We start from the raw sequence: 21,387 nt of genomic DNA on the forward strand, positions 1-21,387 counted from the left end.
CCGCCCGCACGGAGGGAGGGAGAGAGGGAGGGAGGGACACGGCGAGATGGCGGCCGGGCAGGGCGGCTCTGCCCCGGGCGGGTCCTTCAGGATCGCCTCGGCGGCCGCTCTGCCCCGCGGGTCCCACACGAGAAACGGCGGCTGCCGTGCCCGACCCCGGCTGTGGTGTCCCTGGGGATTTACCCCGTGAATCCTGATGGGAATAATCCTGTGCATGGGATACCTTTGCATGGGATACATTCAAATAAGCCTCCATTCTCTTTTTTTATTATTATTTTATTTTTTTACTTTAATACATATCGCTGCAGAGAGCACACACCGCTTCCCAATAAACTTCCCAATAACACAGCTGCCCTTAACCTTGTGTTAAAGAAACTGGGTTATCAGGGACACGTTTTCCTGCAGTCCCATGCCACTGAGCGTGCTGACCCCACGTGCCCCGTATCTTCCCACCCAGTCCAGCCGGCACTTCACCATTTGTCAAAGTTTGTCAAAAAAGTCAAACTTTAGCCAATTTGTACCACCAACTTGCCAGACTGGGTTTGCAAAACCAGCGTTTGAACCGCTACGAGGCGAAGCGACACTGCAGGTTGACAATTTCTAAACACGCTCTCTGGCTACCACGAGCGAACTCCGCTGCACTGGGGGACATTTTGGGGCCAGCACACCCAGAGAGCCACCACCCCTGGGCTAAACCAGCTCTGCGGGCCCGGTGCCCTCACACGCCGCCCCTCCACAACCCCTCCCCTCGATGCCCCCCGGAGCAGCCTCGGGGCCCGAGGCGCCGCACGGCAGGGCCCGGCCGCTGGGGGCCCTGAGGCGCTTTTTGACGCCGCTCCCCCCCGGCGGCCGCCCTGGGGACTTTTGTGGCGCTCGCGGCCCGCAGGCGCGACCAATCGATCCCGCGGGCGGGGCGCGGCCTGGGCGGGAAGCGGCCGCTGGCTGCCTGCGGGCCCGCTGCCCTGAGGGGGGGAGCCCCGAGCCGCGTTGAAGCAGTGTGAAAGCGAAATAAAGCGTCCAGATCCCGCAATATCTACTCTTCTGCAGAGCCAGCTGAAGGCACATGCAGCAGAGCTTTACATTACAACTTGTCCTAAGCTTCGGTTCTGAAAAAAAAAAGAAAAAAAAAGTGTTAAAAAAAAAAAAACACATCAACCCCCAAACTCACAGATGGTTATCCACTCCGCCTAAGCGGTCATGAGATATTTGCACTAGTGGAGTTGCCAGGAGGGAAGAGGGTGCCTAAAATTCTGGCTATTCTCTTCCAGTTTGTTTACCCCACATGCAGATTGCTCTGCTACTGCCTTCAGCACAAATGGCAGCAGCAGCAGCGCAGCACGCAAGTCTCCAGCTAAGCTGCTCACCAGCACAAAAATCAGCAAAAGCTGTGCAAACATCCCTTGGTTCAACTCCAGCCACGGACTGCAATGATGTATTAACCTAAAAAACTACAAAGCCATGTGTGCGCTCACAACTCCAAACCTCGGGATGTCAGAGCTAATAGCTTGGGTTTGGCTGTTTGTTTTTTTTTTGTTTGTTTTTGAACTATGTGCAGCTCAGGAAGGATTTGTGCTAGTCCTAAAGGACAAAATATCAGTATATGTGCTTTGCTGTGCTTTTCTAGATGCTGGGCCATCCTCAACACACAATCAGCACTAACTTTTGTCTGGGGTTGTCTTGCAGCTCCCAGTTTACCACGGCAGTAAGCACACATCAGTTTCGGCACTTACCTTTACCCTCTCCGTGACCTGTGAAGCATCGCTAGCTATCACAAAACCAGGTCCAGCGCTGGCCAAAGGCAGACATCACAGGCTGTGCTTATGGATACGGTGAATAGGGAACAAACCACCCCTACTCACACTGTGGAGCGGGTGCAGTCGGAGGAGGAACAGCCTTCTTTCTCTGCTTCCAATAATTGATTTGTCTGTGTTTTGTCATGAAGTTCTCACAGGAAAGTTGTTTAAAAATAATAAAAGATGAACTGGAGATTCTCCCTTAAAGATTTTTGCTTTCCATGGCAGACAGGTACTATCACTACTACCCAGGGTCCTAGAGTAACTGGTGTAAGTAATAAGAGTAATCTAGCAGCCTTGTTCCCCTTATTGTCCACCCACCCCTCCTCTAGTGACCACTTATAGGAACACCCTGAGTGCCATGGCTCTGTCTGGGCAGCCTGCTTACCTAAGTGAAAGTCTGATGTGGCACCTTCCAAATTAGAGGGTGTGGGGAAGTGGGATATCCCCCAAATATCCAAAAGAATATCACAAAAATCAAAGGCTTCTGTCAGACAGAAACAGGTACGTTACCACTTAACTGTGCTAAACTATTTTTAAGCCACAGTTACAAAAAATAATAATAATCAGGGATTCTTCCTTCCATCAGAGAAGCACTGCCCATGGGCCTGGGGCATGTCTGGAGATGAAGACCAGCTGGGGTCAGGAGGTATCATGCTGGGCTCTGCTCCACAACGCGGAGTTTCCCAGGGACAGGCTGTCCCTAAAATTTGAGGCCTGAGGGGAAAAAGTGCACAGAGAGAAGAGAGTCAGGCTCTTCCTTCCATACGTGCCAAACCTTGACAGTGATTCCAAAAAGATCACAGTACTGTGAAAGAATGAGGAAGACTTTCCTGTCAACTAACTGAAAGACAAGGTGAATTCACCCTTTCAAAAGTATTTCTATTTTTATTTATTAATCCTGCAGCAAATTGACAATGCAAACTCCTACAGCTCACTCTGCTGACCCCTATTGCTCTTTGAACTGGGGTAACCAATATGCTTATACACTACCAAACACCATAAAGTCCTATTCTTAGCTGATGCCTCAGCTGATGCTAAAAGTAGCGCTGTTATCAGGCCTGTCATCAACGGAGGATCGTGACTTCACAGAAGATTACAAACCTACACAAAGAGGAGACAACTCTATCCTAAACTGAACTGTGAAGATCTGAAGTAAAGAAAGCAGGGCTGCTGATAAAGAAAGCAAGTCTTCCTCCTTTTCTGAACCTCAAGCTAATGCAGCTGACCCCTTCTGTCTGAAAACAGGATGCAGGTTTTAGTTGCAGGGCAACACCTATGATAATTAAGTTATTGCAATAGCTTCTACAGCTGCCTCATTCAAGAATTTCACAGTCCCAGGAGAATATTTCTGCAGGAAGATAGATGCAGTGGATAACACGGTGTCTTAAACTGGGCACTTAATAGGGAATGTGCTATATTCTCTGTGTAGCTGCTGCTGAAGACTGCTGCATAACAGCACCGAGGAAACAGAAAGCCAGATGCAAGCTTATGATTGTTAAAAAATTAAAAAATATCAGTCCTGAGACAATTTTGAACTTGAAATGCACTGAGCTTGGTGAGCATTGTTGAGTTATTTCAGTCAGTTCTGGCTCCTATCCAGTACTTAAAAAAAAAAAAAAATATAAATCATAGCTTACGTGCAGCATGATGGGATAGTCTTTGGCTAGGGACATCCAGGCAGTTAATTTAACTGTCACATTGGTGTCTTGTAATGGTACGGTTTTAGACCCTGGCTCAGTGCTGGCAACAAGACACCGCTCACAGGGAAGGCCATTTCAGGACTTAGCTGAAGAACATACCGAGCCTGGAGGACGAGCAGTCGGCAGCAGTTAGAAAACGAGGTTAGCAGAATTGCCCGGAGCCCTCTTTATTTTTCTTGGCAAACCCAAAGGTTCTGCTAATGGAAATATCACTTCTGTAACACGTTCTTAGACTTACAAGACATTTGTAGGAGACAGCTTTTTAACAAAAGAACCTGAATGGAGAGAAATATCAACTCCACTGCCAAGGGAGCGAAAACTCAGACTGAAGTGAGGCGGGACACTAATCAGAGAAGCAAATGTAAGAAGTGGGAAGGGCAGCTCTAAGATAGACCCGTGAATAGGCACAGCACTTTGTTTATTAGAGCAAATAGCCTTTCCTTTCACCAGCATTCAGTGACTCAGCATGGACTTCTACCTCACTTCATCTATATTTATTTTGTCCTAGACTACCTGACACCTGAAAGGGTGTTTCGCTGTTCAAGGCCTTTATCAGTTCAAGAGGTTAGGGAACAGAGTACCAGTTCAGGGAATGCAAAAAACGGGGAAATAGGCTCCCACCCACAAAAATCAAGGTGTAGAACTTGTTGCTGCAGAGAACTGCAGAAGCTAGAAGTATGTGGCCAATTAATAAATGGGCTGAGACAAAATTAATGGGAGACCAAATCCATCAGCAGCTATTGCTGATACAAAGCCTACAGCTCGAGAGGCCTATTAAAAACAAAAGTAATAACTGCAAGAAGGCCCAAGTATATAAACCATGGAGGGATTGTGTCTATACAACCTCTCTCTCACCTACCTTCTCTGAGCACCTGCTTCTAGCCACTGTCTGATACCACGCGGTGCCTCGTGCAGCATCCAGGCTGCAAATGAAGCCAGCAGAGCTAAGCCTGCTTAAACGCTTTCATGTGTTTTATCATGTATTTAAAGTGCAATAAGGAAGAGGTCTGTGCAAATGCAGTTACTTGAAACACACAGCTAACAAATTACTGCCCAATTTTTGCCAGACTTAAAGGTACTTCTTCCTCCCACTCAAACTTCCCTCCTAATTCTGCCTTGAAATTCAGGCTGTCAATCATATGCAGATTTTTTTTTTTTTTAATTTTATTTTACTTTAAACAGTCTATATTGTTTCCTGGCTTCCTGCCTTCAAAATGCTTAGATTCTGTGAGCACCAAAACAAAAGCTGTCCACACAGCGAGTAGAAATTGATAGGTTGGAAGCACCTCGTTAGTGGTGCCATTTTCCTAACACCTCAGAAAGTCACTTTTGCTTGTTTTTCCTATGTGTGTATGCAGTGATTGGCTTCCTAACTCTCTTCACTCTCACATCACTTTTGTATGCAAAATACCTTGGAAAAACCCAACCAATAAAAAGCCCAATTCCATTAGAAAAGTAAAAATGTTAAAAGAAAACTTTGTTCACTGCCCACCTCACCTTTTTTTTTTTTTTCCCCTCATTTTGGTTGCTGTTGGATCTGCCTTTGGACCAAAAGCCCAACTGTCCTAAAGCTCAACACTGCTAAGGATGTGGCAACAAACAGCAAACGACTTCCAGTGAATGCTGATGAGCCATGGCCTTCCTAGGTACTCACCCAGCTATCAAACCAACCACTTTGATACTTTGCTAAGATCCAAGAGTAATCATTTCATAATGAAATATTTGGGCTAGAATCAACAGAATCTAGCAAGAAATGCTCTAAATAACCCCAGATGTTACTGCAGGGTTGAAGACACAATGCGCTTGGTCTGGTGAGCAGCCTCAGCTCAGTGAATCTGGATGAGATCTCTCCAGACCTGTACAACACAACACATCAGTAATACAACTGTTTCCTGTATTGTTTTTTCAAAAATCCCTGGTCCTGGACTGGGACTGCTGAGCTGCTGCATGCTTTGATACCCAGCTGCCAGAAGATCAGCAGTGCCATTCAACTCACACGTACAAAGGAGCTTCTGGTACTCTCAGAGCAGAGCTGCAGCACACACAGTTACTCGTCTCAGAAAGGCCACACACCTTTCTGATAAAAGGTTTCTGTCGTTTACCAACCTAAGAAGGCTTTTATTTTATTTTTAAAAGACAGTTGTGAGGCGTCATGTCATCTAAACTCTTAGGCTGTTTGACGTTCTCAAAAGGATTTGCTCATGAAGGTCCAGAAAGTCTGAGGGAAGCCAAATGACTGGCTTCCATACAGACTGTCTAGGTGATACTAGGATCGTGCCTTTGCTTGGAGGAAGAGTTTCAGAACATCAAGCCACAAACCAAAAACACAGCCCTATAGAACGAAGCCTTGCGGTGCAGTGTTGACCTCAGGTGGGACCGAGCTCCTTCACTCGCATCTCAGCTGACCTACAAAGCTGTGTCAGGAACACCACGACCTGCTGGGTCAGCTCTGAGGAAAACAAGCAGGGGGATATAAAAACCAAGTCACCAAGACCACCAGATTCAGCCTCCAAGCAGCCTCAAGCAGTGCAAAAACATGCTCCTGACCTTTCCTTCCCACGCAAGTTCCCCAGAAAGGGACCAAACCATTTTTTTTTTTAAACTAAATGCTTTTAATAGAAAACAAAATACAAAATAACTCTTTCCAGAAAGCAGAAATATTTAATCTCTCCAAATGACAAATTAGAACGTGCTTTTTCTGCAGATCCTTGCTTTAAATGCTGATGATTTATTTCACAAAGTGTTCATGAAACTGATATTGCAACATTTTGAGAAAAATCCAACACTGGCAAAGCTGCCTCTGCGTATGCACAATAATTTAGTAATACTATTTTTTCCCATGTCACTTTGTGTGTGCCTCTCTCTCTCTCTCTCTCTCCCCCCCGTCTCCCTCTTCCTCGATTGCCAACTTCCATTTACGGAAATATTTCTGTGAGGTGCCGTGGTGGATTGACAAGCCCTGCTCCAAACTGGAGTCCAAACTTAGCCCCTTCAGTCCTATCATGCCCTCCCTCCAGCCAAGGCAAGTCACTTATCACCCCTAAAGCCACCACTCTAGCCCTCACCGTCCTCTCCCACCCTCAAAACACAGTGCAACCAGATTCAGAAAGATCCCTAATTAATGGAACATAAATACAAGTATCACAGCTAGTACCAGGAACCAAACCCAAATGACAATGCAGAGATGGGCCCCAACTGAGGTCAGATTTCCATCCCCTTATGCAAAAAGAAAGATGGTATTTTCTACTTAGCTCGTCCAAAATATTGCAGAAGTGCTATAGGGAGCTGTAATATTTGGACCCACAATCGGCGTAGAAAATACAGAATGTTCTTTTAATATAAGGGTCTTCAAATGCTGGTCCTCTGCAATACCAGGAAAACAAAACAAAACAAAAAACACTGGGCCAGTAGTTCTCCACACGCTCAAGCCTCAGTTAACAGTAGGTAAGGTGTGCCCATCGATCAACGCAGGATATTTAAGTGCAGGTCAGCAGCTTATCTGGCTGGCAGCTTCACTTGTCTGGACCAGGCTTTTGGTTTCCCCAAGCTACTGGACTTCCTCTCCCCTTTTCCCCATCCCTACAAATACAGGATTAGAACGTGTACAGATTTCCATCGCTCCGCCTCCCTCCTTACTCCATTCAACAGCACAGGCCTTTTTGTGGGCAAGAAATTGCAAAGCATTAGCATCACTCTGAACACGCCTTCCAAGGGGGCAGAGGAAGAAAGTGTTTCACAGTCAGTAATCTCAGCTTGTAATGGACTCTGGCATTCATCACACCCACCCGCTTCCCTAAGAAAAAAAAAAAAAAAACACAACAATTAATGTTCCTGATTTTCTTGTGCAATTCCAGTCACTAGAAGAAGGTTACAGGCCATAAACTGCACGCTCAGTACGTTATTCATCTGCCCGGTATATACACCAACCAGCTCACTGGAAGACCCATCGGCAGGGGCGTTGCAGTACGTGTTCCGGATGTCCCAGACCCGCACGGAGTTGTCCATGGAGGCCGAAGCGATTAAACTGCTGTCGGGGCTGAAAGTAAGGCTGGTTATGTTGTCCGTGTGCCCCCTCAGTTCTTTGTAGAGGGTTCCCGAAGCCAAGTCCCACAGCTTTAGCCGCTGGTCTTCGCCCGCCGAGGCCAGGTACTTACCGTTGGGGGAGAAGGCGAGCGCCAGCACGGGGCCGCGGTGCCCGGTGAAGAGGCGCACCGAGTTGCCCTGCTGGGTGCTCCACAAGCGCACGGTTTTGTCGGTGGAGCCCGTGGCCAAGTAGTTGGAGTTGGGGTGGAACTTGACGCAGTCCACGTCCGCCAAGTGGCCCGCGTATATCCGCAGCGGGTACGTCCGATCGAACGACCAGAGCCTCGCCGTGCGGTCGTGGGAGCCGCTGGCGAAGTACAGGCTGCAGGGGCTGATGTCCAAATCCCAGACGGGGTAGGCATGGCCTTGGTACAACACAGTGTTTGTAAAGCTTCCCAGGTCCCAGTATCTGATGGACATGTCCTCAGAGCAAGACAAGAGTCCCGAGCTGTCCGAAAGGAACCTCGTGCTGTACACAGGCCCGCAGTGTCCTCGCAGGATCTTCATTTCTGTGCCGGCGCTGTCATCCTCTTCCTCCTGGTCGGGGAGGAGGAAAAAAAAACAAACAAACAAAGAAGAAGCATGTTTATCTGTTCTGCGAATACAGGAACCGCCGTGAGGAAAGCAGGCTGGCGTTACGACAGCAGAATTTATTTTAGACGTGGCGCATTTCTGTGCAACTCTGAGACACGCTGCTGGCGTGCCCGCTACATCTAAGCAATGCTGAAAAAGATGTGGAGATCAGACTTTTTAAATAAAGGTTTTACCCTTATTTTATGTGACCTCATGCCCACTTAAGAAGGCACTTTTAACCTGGGACTGTATGCAAATAAGGAAAAAAAAAGAGTAGCAGCATTTTAAGATATTTTTCCAAACGTCTTTCGCTTTAAAACACTTGCTAAAAACATCTGCTTACTCCCTGCCCGCTCTCTGCTAAAATTTTGGCTAAGATGTTAAAACAGATCTTGGCATCTGCTCTTTCAGTGTGGTCATTATTGGAAGCGAAACTCACAGCAGAGGAAAAGAAACCCAGATGTCTTCAACAAAAGGCAGGAGATGGAAGGACAAGGCGTATCTGACAAGCTGCCTGCTAATTCCTTCCCAACCCCACACCTGATGCAGCAAGGCCGTGGTATCCATTGCTCTGTGCCAGCTCCACCAGGACGCTTTTACATCCCCACCCTTCAAGAACAGAAAAATATATGCGGCTTATTTAGGTCAAATGATCTATTTTGGGGTAGGAGAGGATGAATAATCACAAAAAGGACAGCAGTGGAAACCTTTTCATCCCGTAATTCTCCAATTCAAGCACCAGGGCAGATGATCACCAAGCAAAGGCTTCCAGGTTTAAAGACCTTTCGGTGAGCTGTGCTGAAGGAATCTGAACGTTTGGCTCCTCCTTTCAGAGGGCATCAACCCCAGAGCCTGCTCAAGCAGCACCTCCTGATAATCCAAGGCTACAGACTGCACAGGTTGCAACACATCTCAACCCAAGAGCGTCCTCACCCAGCAAGTTGGGGTCTCATGGCAGAGTACAAGAAGATAACCACGGCTTAGAATACTTCTGCCTGGTCTCTCGAGCCCACCCCTGCTCAGGACTGTCACGCTGACCCTTTCTAGCAGCACTGACCCCCTGGTTTCACGCCCTGCATCTCTGCCAGCTCTCTGCCCTCCCAGCTTTGCACTCAGGGGCAGATGGCAAGCCGCGCTCAGCAGCGTTAACTCTCTGCAGTGATCGCTGCCCATGGGAGCTCCGTGGCATGGCTCGGAGCCAGCTCCATCCCCGCCACAGAGGTGAGGCACCCAGGCACTGCAGGCTCCAGCACGCAGAGCCCCATTCTTATTCAAATGGATTTTTTTTCTGCCTCTGATAGAGCAGCGCTGCCTGCTGGGATCCACGGCATCTCCAGGCTACCTTACCGCATTAAAAGAGACACTGGGACCTGCAGCATTTTGTACTCCCTAATTACAGCCAAAAGATTCCTGACAAGTTAGCAGAGGAGGCCCTACACTTTTTCCTCTTACAAGCACACGCTCTTCTTCCCTTACATTACAGTATTTTTAAATAAGCTGCTACAGAAGCATTCAAAACCACACTCCTATAAGGTTGCAGGTAGCAAGTCTCATCTTCCTCTTCTGTTGGAATCACTTAGCAGAAACACTGCACACTTGTGTCAGAGCTCACTGAAAATGGAGCACCGATAATGCTTCTGAGTCACCGCATTTTTCGGCTTCCTCCCCGTCCAAGTCGGTCTGCTGACCAGATCAACGCAGCAGCTGGAAGTGCAGCCGCTGAACTGCTGCCTCGCAGAGCCCATCTTCCTTTCTTTGTCAGGTCAAGCACGTTCCTCCTCGCATCCTGCGGCTACCACAACGTAGGCGAGCGATTACAGCAGCTACGGAAAGGTTACAGCCTGTGCTATAAGTCAGCAGGGGGGCAGGGAAACCCTCTTCGTACTATTTTTTCCAGGATTCCCATTGCATGCACTGAGTATGTTTCCTGGGTGTAACACACCGCCGGGCACTACCGAGACAGCCATTAGCTCCTTCTGAAGTGGTTGCTGCTGCCGGTCAGCACAAACAGTTTGTAATTCCTTGGATTGTTCAAGAAATTAAGTTATATACACCTATTTTAATCAATAACCTACAGACACACCTAGAAGCTGCTTTTATGATTTGTACTCCCCACTTTGAAAAGACTGACTATCGAAACAGATTTTAAGTAATAGAAGAGAACTGGAAAGCCAACACTATTAAAATGAGCTCTACTCCTCAACAGTGAGTAGGAAATCTTCCTCAGCAAGTACCAGACTCCCCAAAGTTACATTATTAAGAAACTGGAAAAAAAAAACTAAAACATTGCCATGTTTTGTTACATAGGACACCTTCTGAATGAGCTGCCCGTGAACAGGCTACCCCAACTCCTCAGCTATTGCTGAAATCAGCAATGGATGTTACATGGCAGTTATCTGGACCCAGAAAACTTACGTGCTCTACTGCATTTGACTTTGTGAGCAAACATTACCTAGCTGACAGAAATTATCTTGATCCTTCCACCCAGCATAAGCCGCAAGGGAATGTGTGAGCCCCAAAACCAAATAAGCCACAGAACAAAAAGCCCCTCCCTCCCCACCCCAAAATAAGCTTTATTTTGCTCTAACCAGTAACAAGTTTCCATCTTCTCTCTCATCCTGCAGCATTCCTAAGGTGTGAAAAGGAAAGCTCCATTACCTGCCTACAGCAGGGATCTCCTAGCAGGGAAAGGTGAGAGGGCAGCCACCCCGGCTTTTTTTGCAGGATATTTTCACTGCTTCCTCCCAAACTCTCTCCCCTCTGCCACACGAGCTGTCAGCATCATCCCTGCGCACCGCCACCTGAAGGACCACTGCCACTCAGCGCCCTAAAAGTGAAGCCAAATGGGGTCGAGTCTGGCTCCCCAGAATTTAAAGGGCTGCCACAATTACGGCTTGGAACAAAGATGATTTTCTGTTGTTGATTTATGTAGTACCAGCAACAACCATGGCAATGGTGCAAAGAGACAAATGATAAGGCCGGTAAGCACACCAGGGCATCACGCTGAGCAAAATTCACTAAAAATACATCTGGTAACACCCAGAAGAGAACTCTGACTTCACTGACTCAAGAACCTTACATCAACTAGGAAAAACTGTTGATCTCTAACACTTTTGTCAAACTACAACCTCATCTATATATATATATACATACACACACAATAAGAGCTAATAAACCCAACAGTGTAATTTTAGTGCCATCCTGGAAGAGATCCACTGAAACTACCACAGTCCCAGACATCTGTAACTTCTCCATAAACAGAATGACTTCTTTGCTTGCAGCAGGTCAGAAACTGAGCTAAAGACTGATCATTTGGGGCTCTACTTGAATGTAACACTGCATCCAAATCTAATTACACCATACAGGAATCAAACAGAACGAAGAAACCCTACAAAAATCAGCCAAGTGTAACACCCTCACAAGCTATTCTACAGAACTCACTGAAGCAATGTCAAAGCACATCAGGATTTTTTTGTCGTCGCAGTTTCCATCAAATTTATGGCTGTGGCCAGGGTGATTTTGTTTGCTCTGTCTTGGCACCTGTGGCTTCTGCTGCAGTGGTACCCATGCAGCTAGCGGTCTGCTCCCACCCATGAACCCACAGGTGCCTGGATATATTCACTCAGTGCTCCCAGACACCAGCATTTATTTCCTTTATAGTCCTCAGGCTTTTGTTTGCATTCAGGACACACAACAGCGCATTCAGGCTGGTATTCCCCCTTCACTCTGAACTCCTGGTCAGGTCACTATTTGTTTAGCATGTGAAGTTGTTCAGAGCAATGACAACTTTGACTTGCGCTTGTCTTTGACCATTTTTTTTTTTTTAACACCTGTGCATAAATACTGCGGGATACACAAGGTATTAAATAACCAACGGCAGCCATTTGTACTTAAGCTCCTGCAGCTGTTTCCTAACGCATGTAAGATATGCAAATATGTGCCAACAAAAAGCTCATACACGCTCCTGATAACCTGGCGCTCTCTCTTTTCTCTAGTCTGGAGCCAAAGAAGGTGACCTGTTGGTTTACCAGAGAAATCCTCCTCTGTCACAGGTTATGTACATTTGGTTTCCATGACATGCAATCCACTGTCACGTGTCCTATGAACTCTTGCAGCTCATAATGAAAACAAACCCGGAGCTTCACCTTGGGTTGGCCTGACCCACTTACCTCAGCAGAAGGGGTTAACCTGGGCAGTGGCGAGCTCTGCTATCTCACCTGGCTGCCTGCCTCTAGGTCTCCAGCTGACTAACAAAGCAATCCCTAACCAGACACCTCCGTACTCCAAGCTCTCTGCATTCTTCCAAGACAAACAGAACCTTGCCACCAGGTATTTTTTTTTACAGGTAGAAAATAAAACAGTGGAAAACAAAAGGATGCTTCCCGTGCTAAACGCTCAACAGAAGAACAAATGCGTTTTTTCTTCTTTTTCCCTTCAAGAGGGGAATGATTAAACAAAGGAGGAGTCATAAATTCTGATCTCTAACCAGATATAAGACACTACGTGGGCAGCTGTGACGAGGGGTGGAAGGGTGTGACTAGGAGGTAAAAAGAAAAAAAAAAAAAAGAGAGAACACTAGAAGATGCTATCTAACCCAGCATGCGAAGGCACAGATATCCCTGTCCTCATCTCCAGCACTCGAGAAAGCGAGAATCCTCTGAAGTTTCTACCCTGCTGACTCTTTTAACACAATTATTTTGCATATTTTTTTTCATACTAACTCTTCACCTCTGTTAGGGTGACTAGGGTGAAAAAAAATACAGTTTTTCACTTAGGTGTACTTTGTCCTGAGCCCTCAGACCATTCTTACTTTATTTTTCTCTTCCTGTTTCTCTCTCCTTTTCTCCATCCTTCTGACTGCTTGTTCTGAATTGCTCGTCTTCCAGTTTCCATTCGCTACAATGTGTTTGTACTGCCCACATCTCCTTGTTTCACCCTCCCACCCATAAGAAGGCTCCACGCGTCCTAGGGAAGGGAACCTTCCCAAGTGACCTGTCCTTAATGGGCTGCCGGCATAATGGGATCTGGTCAAGGTCAAGAGAAAGAGGGAAATCAGGACCTAGGACTAAAACTGTGACCTGAGAACATCTTCACTGCACCTCAGCGCAGTGCTTACAACCACGGCAGGGAAGAATAGGGATAAGAGCAGGCTATGAAAACTGTGTGTCGGGGCAGACAGGCTGTGAACGGCCTCGCAGTCCCCTAAGACACTCAAACACGCACGTCAGAAATACCTCAACAGAAAGGGATACGTGTGTGGGGTGGGGAATTGGGGAAGGGGTATCCAGACCTCCTCATCCAGGATGTCACAAGCCAGGCGGATGCGGGACACATCGACGAGGTGGGGCTCAGATTTTAACTTCCTGGAGCGCAGGCTCCACAGCTTGACGCACGAGTTATCGAAGCCGGCAGCGAGCAGCTTGCTGTTGGGCGAGATCTCGGCCGTGTTCAGCAACTGCTCCGTGTTATAGAAGGCATAGAAACAGATGGTGGTTAGGGAAGGGGGCCCGTCCTTGACGCGCTTGATGCTGTCCTGCAGTAGGTCCAGCGCCGCCTCGTTCTGCAGGATGGCGGCCGGCACCTCGCTGGGCTCCAGCCCGTTGCTCTCGCTGCGCGAGGAGCTCCCACCGGCGTAGAGCTGGTAGTCGGTCCTCTTGGCGGGCTGCACGTCCAGGTGGATGTTCAGGGTCAGGACTTTGCACAGGGCGTTGTTGTTGTCACTTTGGAGGTAGCGAAGAAGGTAGTTGTAGCTGTCCTCTTGAAGGCGGACGACGTACTTGTTGTCCAGAAAAGCCCGGAGCTTCAAGTTGGACAGGATATCTTGAATAGTCATGGTAGTCTGCAACTGCTCAATGATATCCTTCTGGCTGGCGTTCTGCAAGAACATGCCATGGAAGCGGCTGTAAAAACTGTCCACTGTGCTTTTCAGGCCATTCTGGACCATGTTCAGGTGGAGGTAGACGAAGAGGGGATACAGAAGAGGCATCACTTCATGGCTGTGCTGAGAATCTGAATCTATACATAAAGAAAAAAAAAAAAAAAGAAGCAACAAGCTTTGAATGATTTCTCAATCTACTTTCTTCTAGGAATAAAACAGAGCAAGGTCAATTACTGCACAAAGTCTCAATGGTGGCATAAGAGAGCAGGGCTCTGGAGACCTTTGTAGGTGCATCTACCTGAACCCCTTCATCTGCTTAGAGGGGACACCCGGTATCTGTTACAGATTTCACCAGAGATTTAAAAGTGAGGTACATTATCAGAATTAAAGGCAGAGATTTCAAAACCCCTTTTAGGTGCGGGTCACTTATTAAAATAGCACCTCGAGCTACGTGACAACTGGATTTCCCCCATGTATTTAAGAAAAAAATGTGTACAGTGTTTATTGCAATAACTCTAAAATATATTCATTAAACATATTAAATGCTATTTTAAGTAGAAGTCAAAATTATTTATCTGGCTTGTGTGGGCCTGAACTTTGGTGGCTTTTTTTTCTTCAGCTTCAATAAAGCTTGCATGTGGTGCTTTGGATGGAACTGATTTGTCTCCAGGGGAAAGGAAGCTGCAGCTTCCAAAACGTACTGCAGTACGCCGGGCTGGTTTTATTTCTGTGCCTGCTCATGAGCACGCTCCCTCTGTCTCTGCCAAGGCAAATCCCAGCAGTAATTCCTTGTACACAGTGTAACCAACTCCTGATTAGGCTATGCTGTACCTTGCAGAGACTGATCTGGGCAACAGCTCCACCCCTCCTTCTCGGGGCTGCACGCAGCTGAGCCCTGCTGCCCAATGCCGTGGCACCACACGGGGCCACAACAACGATTTACTGGGGGCCCAGATCACAGATGTGCAAGTACAACATCTGAATTACTGTGGGAATTCTGAAATCTGTGGTCTATATGTAATAAAAGCACGAAGCAGCTGGCAGCTGCTCTTTTCCTGCTATGTCAGCAGGTGCTCGAGTCCTGAAACACAACTAGGGAAGGACCTCACTCTGCAACAGGAGCAACGGGGAAGATGTAGGAAGCTGGCAGAGATGGGACGGATGAAAACGTTCCAAGAAGACAGGAGGAGAGGTTGAGGGACCTGGCTCTGTCTAGCCTGGAGAAGACAAAGTAGGTATCTAACTCCTGCCTTCAGTACCCAGTGGGATGTTATGGAGGAAATGGAGCCAGCCCCTTCTCAGAGGTGCACAGGGGAAGGGTAACAGGCAAGCTGCAGCAAGGGAAATTCTCACCAAATTGCTCAGCCTTGAAAACAGGGGCAAGGCTAAGACTTTTTTGCCTCTCTCTTCCTGCCTACTTCCCTCCCTAACTTTCTATTTTCTATGTACTATTCTCAATAATCTTGTCTGCTTTCTTATTCCCACCTCTGGCACTCATAAGGACATTTCCAGGAGCAATTTTATTTTTTATTTTTAAATTAAAACCAACCAACAAAACCAAACCCAACACAACATGATTGTCCTCTGCACCACACTACAGAATGATAGTATTTTCCTTTTCTGTCATACACATCTAGTCTCAAAGCCAAGAAAATCCATATTTTTTCTAATTGTAGTAGCTGAAATCTCAAAACTAGAAATCAAAAGTTTCAGTTAGAAAAAAAAAAAAAGACTTTAAATTTTATTACTCTGTCATTTACTCATTGAAATGACAAAAATTCACATACTTTTCTTTTTCTTGCTTCCTGATATTTACCTGTGAGAAAATTGCGTAAGCGTCCAAACTGTACTTCATATTGCTGTGGCTCTGCCAGGCAGGGAGCTGCAGACACAACGTTGGCACAACCAGATTCAGATTGGACTGTGAAACGAAATAAAATAAGATTAGGATTTAAGGAGTTCTGCATGTGTGTCTTGAAACAAAGCTTCTCATAAAACCCCAGTTAATGCAGCCACCAAGATGACGTTTTATATTTCATATTGTCCAGGGAAGACACAGTCTGAAGCACCTAAGCACAGCATTTATTAAATTTAATCTAAAGTCACACAATCTAGACATATCATGAATGGAGAACTATACTGAAGGTTGTTTTTTTTATTTAAAAAAAGCTTAGCTTCTGCTTGCTCCCCCACTGCCCCAAACATGTTTCTAAGCTTTCAGATATAACACTGAATTTACAAGAAACAGAGCAATGTTGTCACAGATCCCTTTAGAGTTTTACGAGATAATTGCAGCTTTATTGCTTCACAGTCAAAAGATGAGGAAAGCAAACAACATCTTCCTCCAAAACAAAGTCTGTTCTTCAGCTAGACCCAGCACCCATCGAGGACATCAGGTGTGCAGTAACACCACCTCTGAGTACTACGGTCACCTGAGATGGTATTAAACTGTTTTTCTAAGTCAGGATCAGCTCTCGTAAATGTCTTTCTGAATTACCTAGAAAGGAAAACGGCTTTTCTTCTTCTGGCACAAAACCTTTGCTCTTCTGTTAAACACTCACAACCTGACAGGGGGCTTGGTGCAAGTTTACAACACCCCCCAACATCACCTAAGCCTACACAAGTTCTAATGACTAGAAATTGAAATAACATTTACCTTTCTAAATTGTAACTGATATATTGAATTCTTCTACTCTTCTAAAAACATGACGAATCAAAGAGTTTTAATCTTGTTTTCATCTTCCCCTCACTCCATATTCCCAGAGCTTACAGAAGTACAGAAAGTGTATGTACAGACCCTGAACTCAGCTTCAGAAACAGAGCTGGGCTGTGCTCATCATCCCCCCATGGGAAAAGAAATACAGATCCCAGTACCAACACCTTATCTTCTATCCAGTCAGTATCAAAACAAGCACACCCCATTCAAAGACACAGACACATCACACTTTCTGCAGCCTGGCTGCTTCATACACAGTGCTGGTAACAGTCCCAGGCTCAGGGCTTTGCATGAAAACTCAGAGCAGCAATTCATAAAAGCAGCAACTTTTTTTCTTTAACATTTCTGTAACGCAGCATACTGGTATTAATTAATTCAAGAATCTTTTCTATTTGGGCTGACAAATGAATATATTCTCTCATGATGAATACTGATTAAACTCTGCACTGCACACAAACGCGGCAACTCCAGAACAATTAACAACAGCTTTTAATGTCACCCCTATCACTCATGGCAAAGGACACCAGAAAGTCAGAAATACGAGGGCTTGACTTTTGTGCTGTCACAGGGCTGCATGCAACAGCCAACTCTTCACGGCATGTTGGTGGCCTCATTTCAGCACGAACATGCATGACTTGCCACCCTGCCTGTGCCACACAAACACGAGCCGTGCTTCTTTGGTTTTATAACGTGCTCCCTCCTTGCCACCTCCTTAATTTTCCCTGTATAAATAATGTAATTCCAAAATGAAGATGGACTTCTTGCCTTTTTTTTTTTTTTTGGGGGATCAACTGATCCCAAAACAAGAGAGTAAATTTTCAGTTTTTTTTTTTTTTCTTTTTTTTTTTTTTTTTTTTTACTCCTGCTGGAAGTAGAACACTGTCTGTATCCTTCTTGCACATTAACAGATCCACTCTAGTTTCTTTTCCAGTTTCCCCAGTGGCCCTAAGAACACTTACTGGAAACATCTGCTCCTTGACTGCACTTCCTGTAATTGCAACTCGAGAGCAAATTCCAAGGAACCCGTTCCTAGTTCAGGGACACTGACAGCACCCTCCTGGTCTCCTGCTGTGGCAGGAGCAGCGCTGCTCCTCTGCTACTGTCAACACCGTTTCACAGCAACTGACTCCTCTTTTATGTGAGCGAGATCAAGTGGAATTTTACATTAATTCCGACAGTCCTACGTGTTGCCAGAATCCTGCGGACAACATCAGAGAAACCTGTTCCTCCGCCACTTATTCTGTCCCTCAGACACCCTTCCGCTTCTTTAAAGAAGTATGGAACTGTCACGAGGAAGCTCTGAGCTGTGTTTTAGTGCAAAAACTAGAGTTGTACAAATATAGCAAGTGCGGAGAAGGGATGAACTGAGGCGGCTCTGGGGTAAGACAAAAAGAAATGCCAAGGTAAAACGGAAAAAGAAAACTATTTAAAACACCCAAACCAGCGGACACTTTTCACTTCGAAAGAAGAAATCACAGAATTAAAGACAGAAGTAGGCAACTCTCCCATTTATAGAGTCTGACTACTTTCAAAGGCAAAAAAAAAAAAAAAAAAAAAAAAGATGTGAACAGAAAAAGCAAGGTGAGTTTTGTTAACAAACAAAGACGTCTTCAGAAAAAAAAATACTTAATTGCTTTCCCTGAAATAAAGCAACACAGGCTTCAGAATCTGGTCAGCTTTCCTTCAGCTGCCTCTTTTATCAGGATACGTACACGCTGGGATTTTCTTTTTCGGCACATTCATTCACGGAACTGCAGCATATTCACTGGTAGCTTACTACCAGCATGCCTGACGTGGAAAAGTAGTCAGCAGCAGCAGAATACATGGTAGCAGGCCATTTTCAGTTCTAATGAAAACTGATGACTAAGTTCTGAATCACCAGCCACAAAGCCCTTACGCTAGCATGAAGATACAGACTAATTATAAGAAATTTACTAATAACGTTTGTTGGAAGATTAGTAAAAAGACAAAAATCAATCACACACTCATTCACACTTCACTGACGTTCTTTTCCTGCATGATGCCGTATGTGAATGAAAGAATTTGCAATCCAATCCAGCTCTCATTGAGATATTTTGCCTCCTCCTGGTATTGATTGGTCTCAAGTTCTAATTCCATTCCAACACCGACCCTTCTATCCACTTCTCTCCTAAAACCTCTTACCAAAGCAAAGCCAGTCCAAAACAATTTGTCATTTTATTCTGGTTCCATTTCTCCCCCAGCTCGCCCCAGTATTACTTCAGGGAGTTGCAGCACGTGTCTGACTGTTAACTCTGAAAACAGCAAGGAAATCAAAAGTACTAAGAAGGTGCAAGCCACCTCTTATAACAAAATATTACTCAATTTCCTTCAGGTCCCCAAAAAAGTCAGCCTATACATTTACCTATCTACCACTCATCTTTGGATTGTGATTACAGCAAAATATGGGCAGAAAAAGCCATTTTGACATCTGGTCTTATCTAGCAACAATCACAGAGTTATACAGCAACTGATGTTGTGTCAGATCAAGTTATATCACAAATAAATAAGGTCCCTACCAGTCTTAGCCTGGGATACAGTCACAAACCAAGCAGGTTCATTAAAAGAAAACACTTTCTCCTTGTTCTCTCACCCAGAGTTTGGCCTAGTATCTTCTATTACTTTTAAATCTAATTTTAATCTTTATATCCTCCACATTGCTTGCATCCATTCAACATTTGTACCTGCTCAAGTACTAGCATAGTTTTTTATAACAAAGATAATAATTCCTATGAAGATGGTCACAGGCAGAATTTGGACCAGCTGGTAGTGTAGCAGGATCCAGAAGCCTTTAAGAAAGAGGAGAAAGGGCACATCGGGAAATAAACTGTCTCATGGACTGAAGGTTTTATTTTTTTAATTTTTTTCCAAGTGACACATAGGAGCTTTCACAACTTGAAACTGACGAGGCCAGAAAATGAAACAGCCTGCATCACTCCGGTTTTACGTGATACCGCTCTCCTTGAGTGCAAAGGTACATTTTCTTGCTTCTACTTAATTCATGTAGGTTCTTCTCACCTCTGTCCCAAAGCACCACTACTCACCAGACTTCACACTTTTTGGGATATAACATGTATTTTCCGCTATCCAAACCTGCTGTTTCACTGCCCATGCCTCTTGTTTTGTTCCATTTCCATCCATATTTTCATTCTTTAAAGGCTTATACTTCATACCAACTTGATACTGGGAAATTTCTTTGTTTCAAAAGGAAAGCTGCCCGTAGGTACAAATTCACCTAGTTACCAACATATCTGCTCACACTTGCACACACAGAAAACATTAGGATTACCTGTGAGATTAGCTGCCATCTCTTCAGCAGTCTGACACAGCCTCAGCCCTTGTTTTAGGGGACCTTCTGAGTCCACATACTGACGGCGCTTGAGGTAGCAGGACACCGCCATCTGAATCTGTTCTGTGCGTACGCGTTTCATGACCTAAAAGACACAAAAGAGATGATGGTTTGTTACTGTGTAGGTATCTGTTAAGACCAACATACACCAGAGCTGTATGAAAAACAACAAACAGCTCAGCATTTTCATTGCTGAAGTCAAAAAACTTCATCACTGAAATATGAAATAAAGCCTGCAGGCTCGGTACTAAGGCATAATCAGACACTTTGAACCAGATCCCTGAAGATATTTTGCTGCCTAATTCTACTAATTTCACTGAGGAATCCAAAATACCATTGAGGATTCTGGACTAAAACTGCAGTGATCAGCTGAGGTGTTTGATTTTGTTAAAAACAATTCTTAAAAAAGTGAAGGTTTCTCCTCTACAAAATGATACCGAGAGTCAAGGAAATGAGAAATTAAGATACAAAGAAGAAAATTTCAGAATCACAATGCTTTAAATAGCACACCTATTTGAACTGTTTGGGGAGCAATAGGTTATAGCCTGAATTTAAAGGTTAGAGCCAGACTTCTGGTGCTTCAGTCAGGTAAGCTTCCAGAAAAAACAAGGAAATTAAAATCAAAAGCAAAACCTTCTGCCTTTTACACCTGTCCCAATACACGTACATTTCCCTCATATATCTCTTTTGAAGGTTCCGCTAAATAGATTTTGAAAGCCATCCTCACAAACACCACCTGGTAGCATCTCCAAGCCAAAAGGAGCCTGGTGCTTGCTTTTAGCCTCTACCTTGTACTGAAAGCCCCGGGAAGATGAATGCAACAGCTCCCCTGCTATTTGAGCAGCTACCAGTAGTCAGTGGCCTGGCAATCCTTAGGCAATAGCTATCGATTCTACAGAGAACTTCAGACAACCTGAAAGGCTTTAAAACAAAAAGAACTAAGTGACAGTTTTATTCTACTAGAACAACACGGTACTGGCTGCCTCAAAATAGTTCCACACCTTACAGCACTGCTACTGAAGACCAGCACATGTTTTGCACGTGCTCTTGCTTTCTGGTTTGAGCAGCTAAATCCTACAAAACACAGCTTCTAAGACAGGCAGACAGGGATGCCTTCTCTTTTCCCTCTCAAGAAGAGAATTTCTAAAAGCATGACTGGAACCATGCCTTCTACAGTACCCATGCACGCTCTAGTGCTTACCCCAGGTGTTAGAGCAATAAATTCTCTGTGAAGTTCCAGGCAGATGGGATGCAAGGTTTTAGCAAAACTCGCT

The 21,387-nt window shown here is 45.4% G+C and overlaps 1 protein-coding gene across 1 annotated transcript; it reads right to left on the reverse strand.

Moving 5' to 3' along the window:
• Positions 1–6,125: 6,125 nt before the first annotated feature.
• Positions 6,126–20,195, reverse strand: TAF5L (TATA-box binding protein associated factor 5 like). The gene is made up of 4 exons (XM_032185799.1): positions 20,054–20,195; positions 15,847–15,951; positions 13,443–14,167; positions 6,126–8,116 (listed from the first exon to the last, which is right to left on the reverse strand). The coding sequence occupies exons 1-4, from the start codon at positions 20,193–20,195 to the stop codon at positions 7,319–7,321; spliced, it is 1,770 nt and encodes a 589-aa protein (XP_032041690.1). The 3' UTR covers positions 6,126–7,318.
• Positions 20,196–21,387: the final 1,192 nt, after the last annotated feature.

Source organism: Aythya fuligula, chromosome 3 (genome assembly GCF_009819795.1).
Source record: "Aythya fuligula isolate bAytFul2 chromosome 3, bAytFul2.pri, whole genome shotgun sequence".
Classification (NCBI taxonomy): Eukaryota; Metazoa; Chordata; class Aves; order Anseriformes; family Anatidae; genus Aythya; species Aythya fuligula.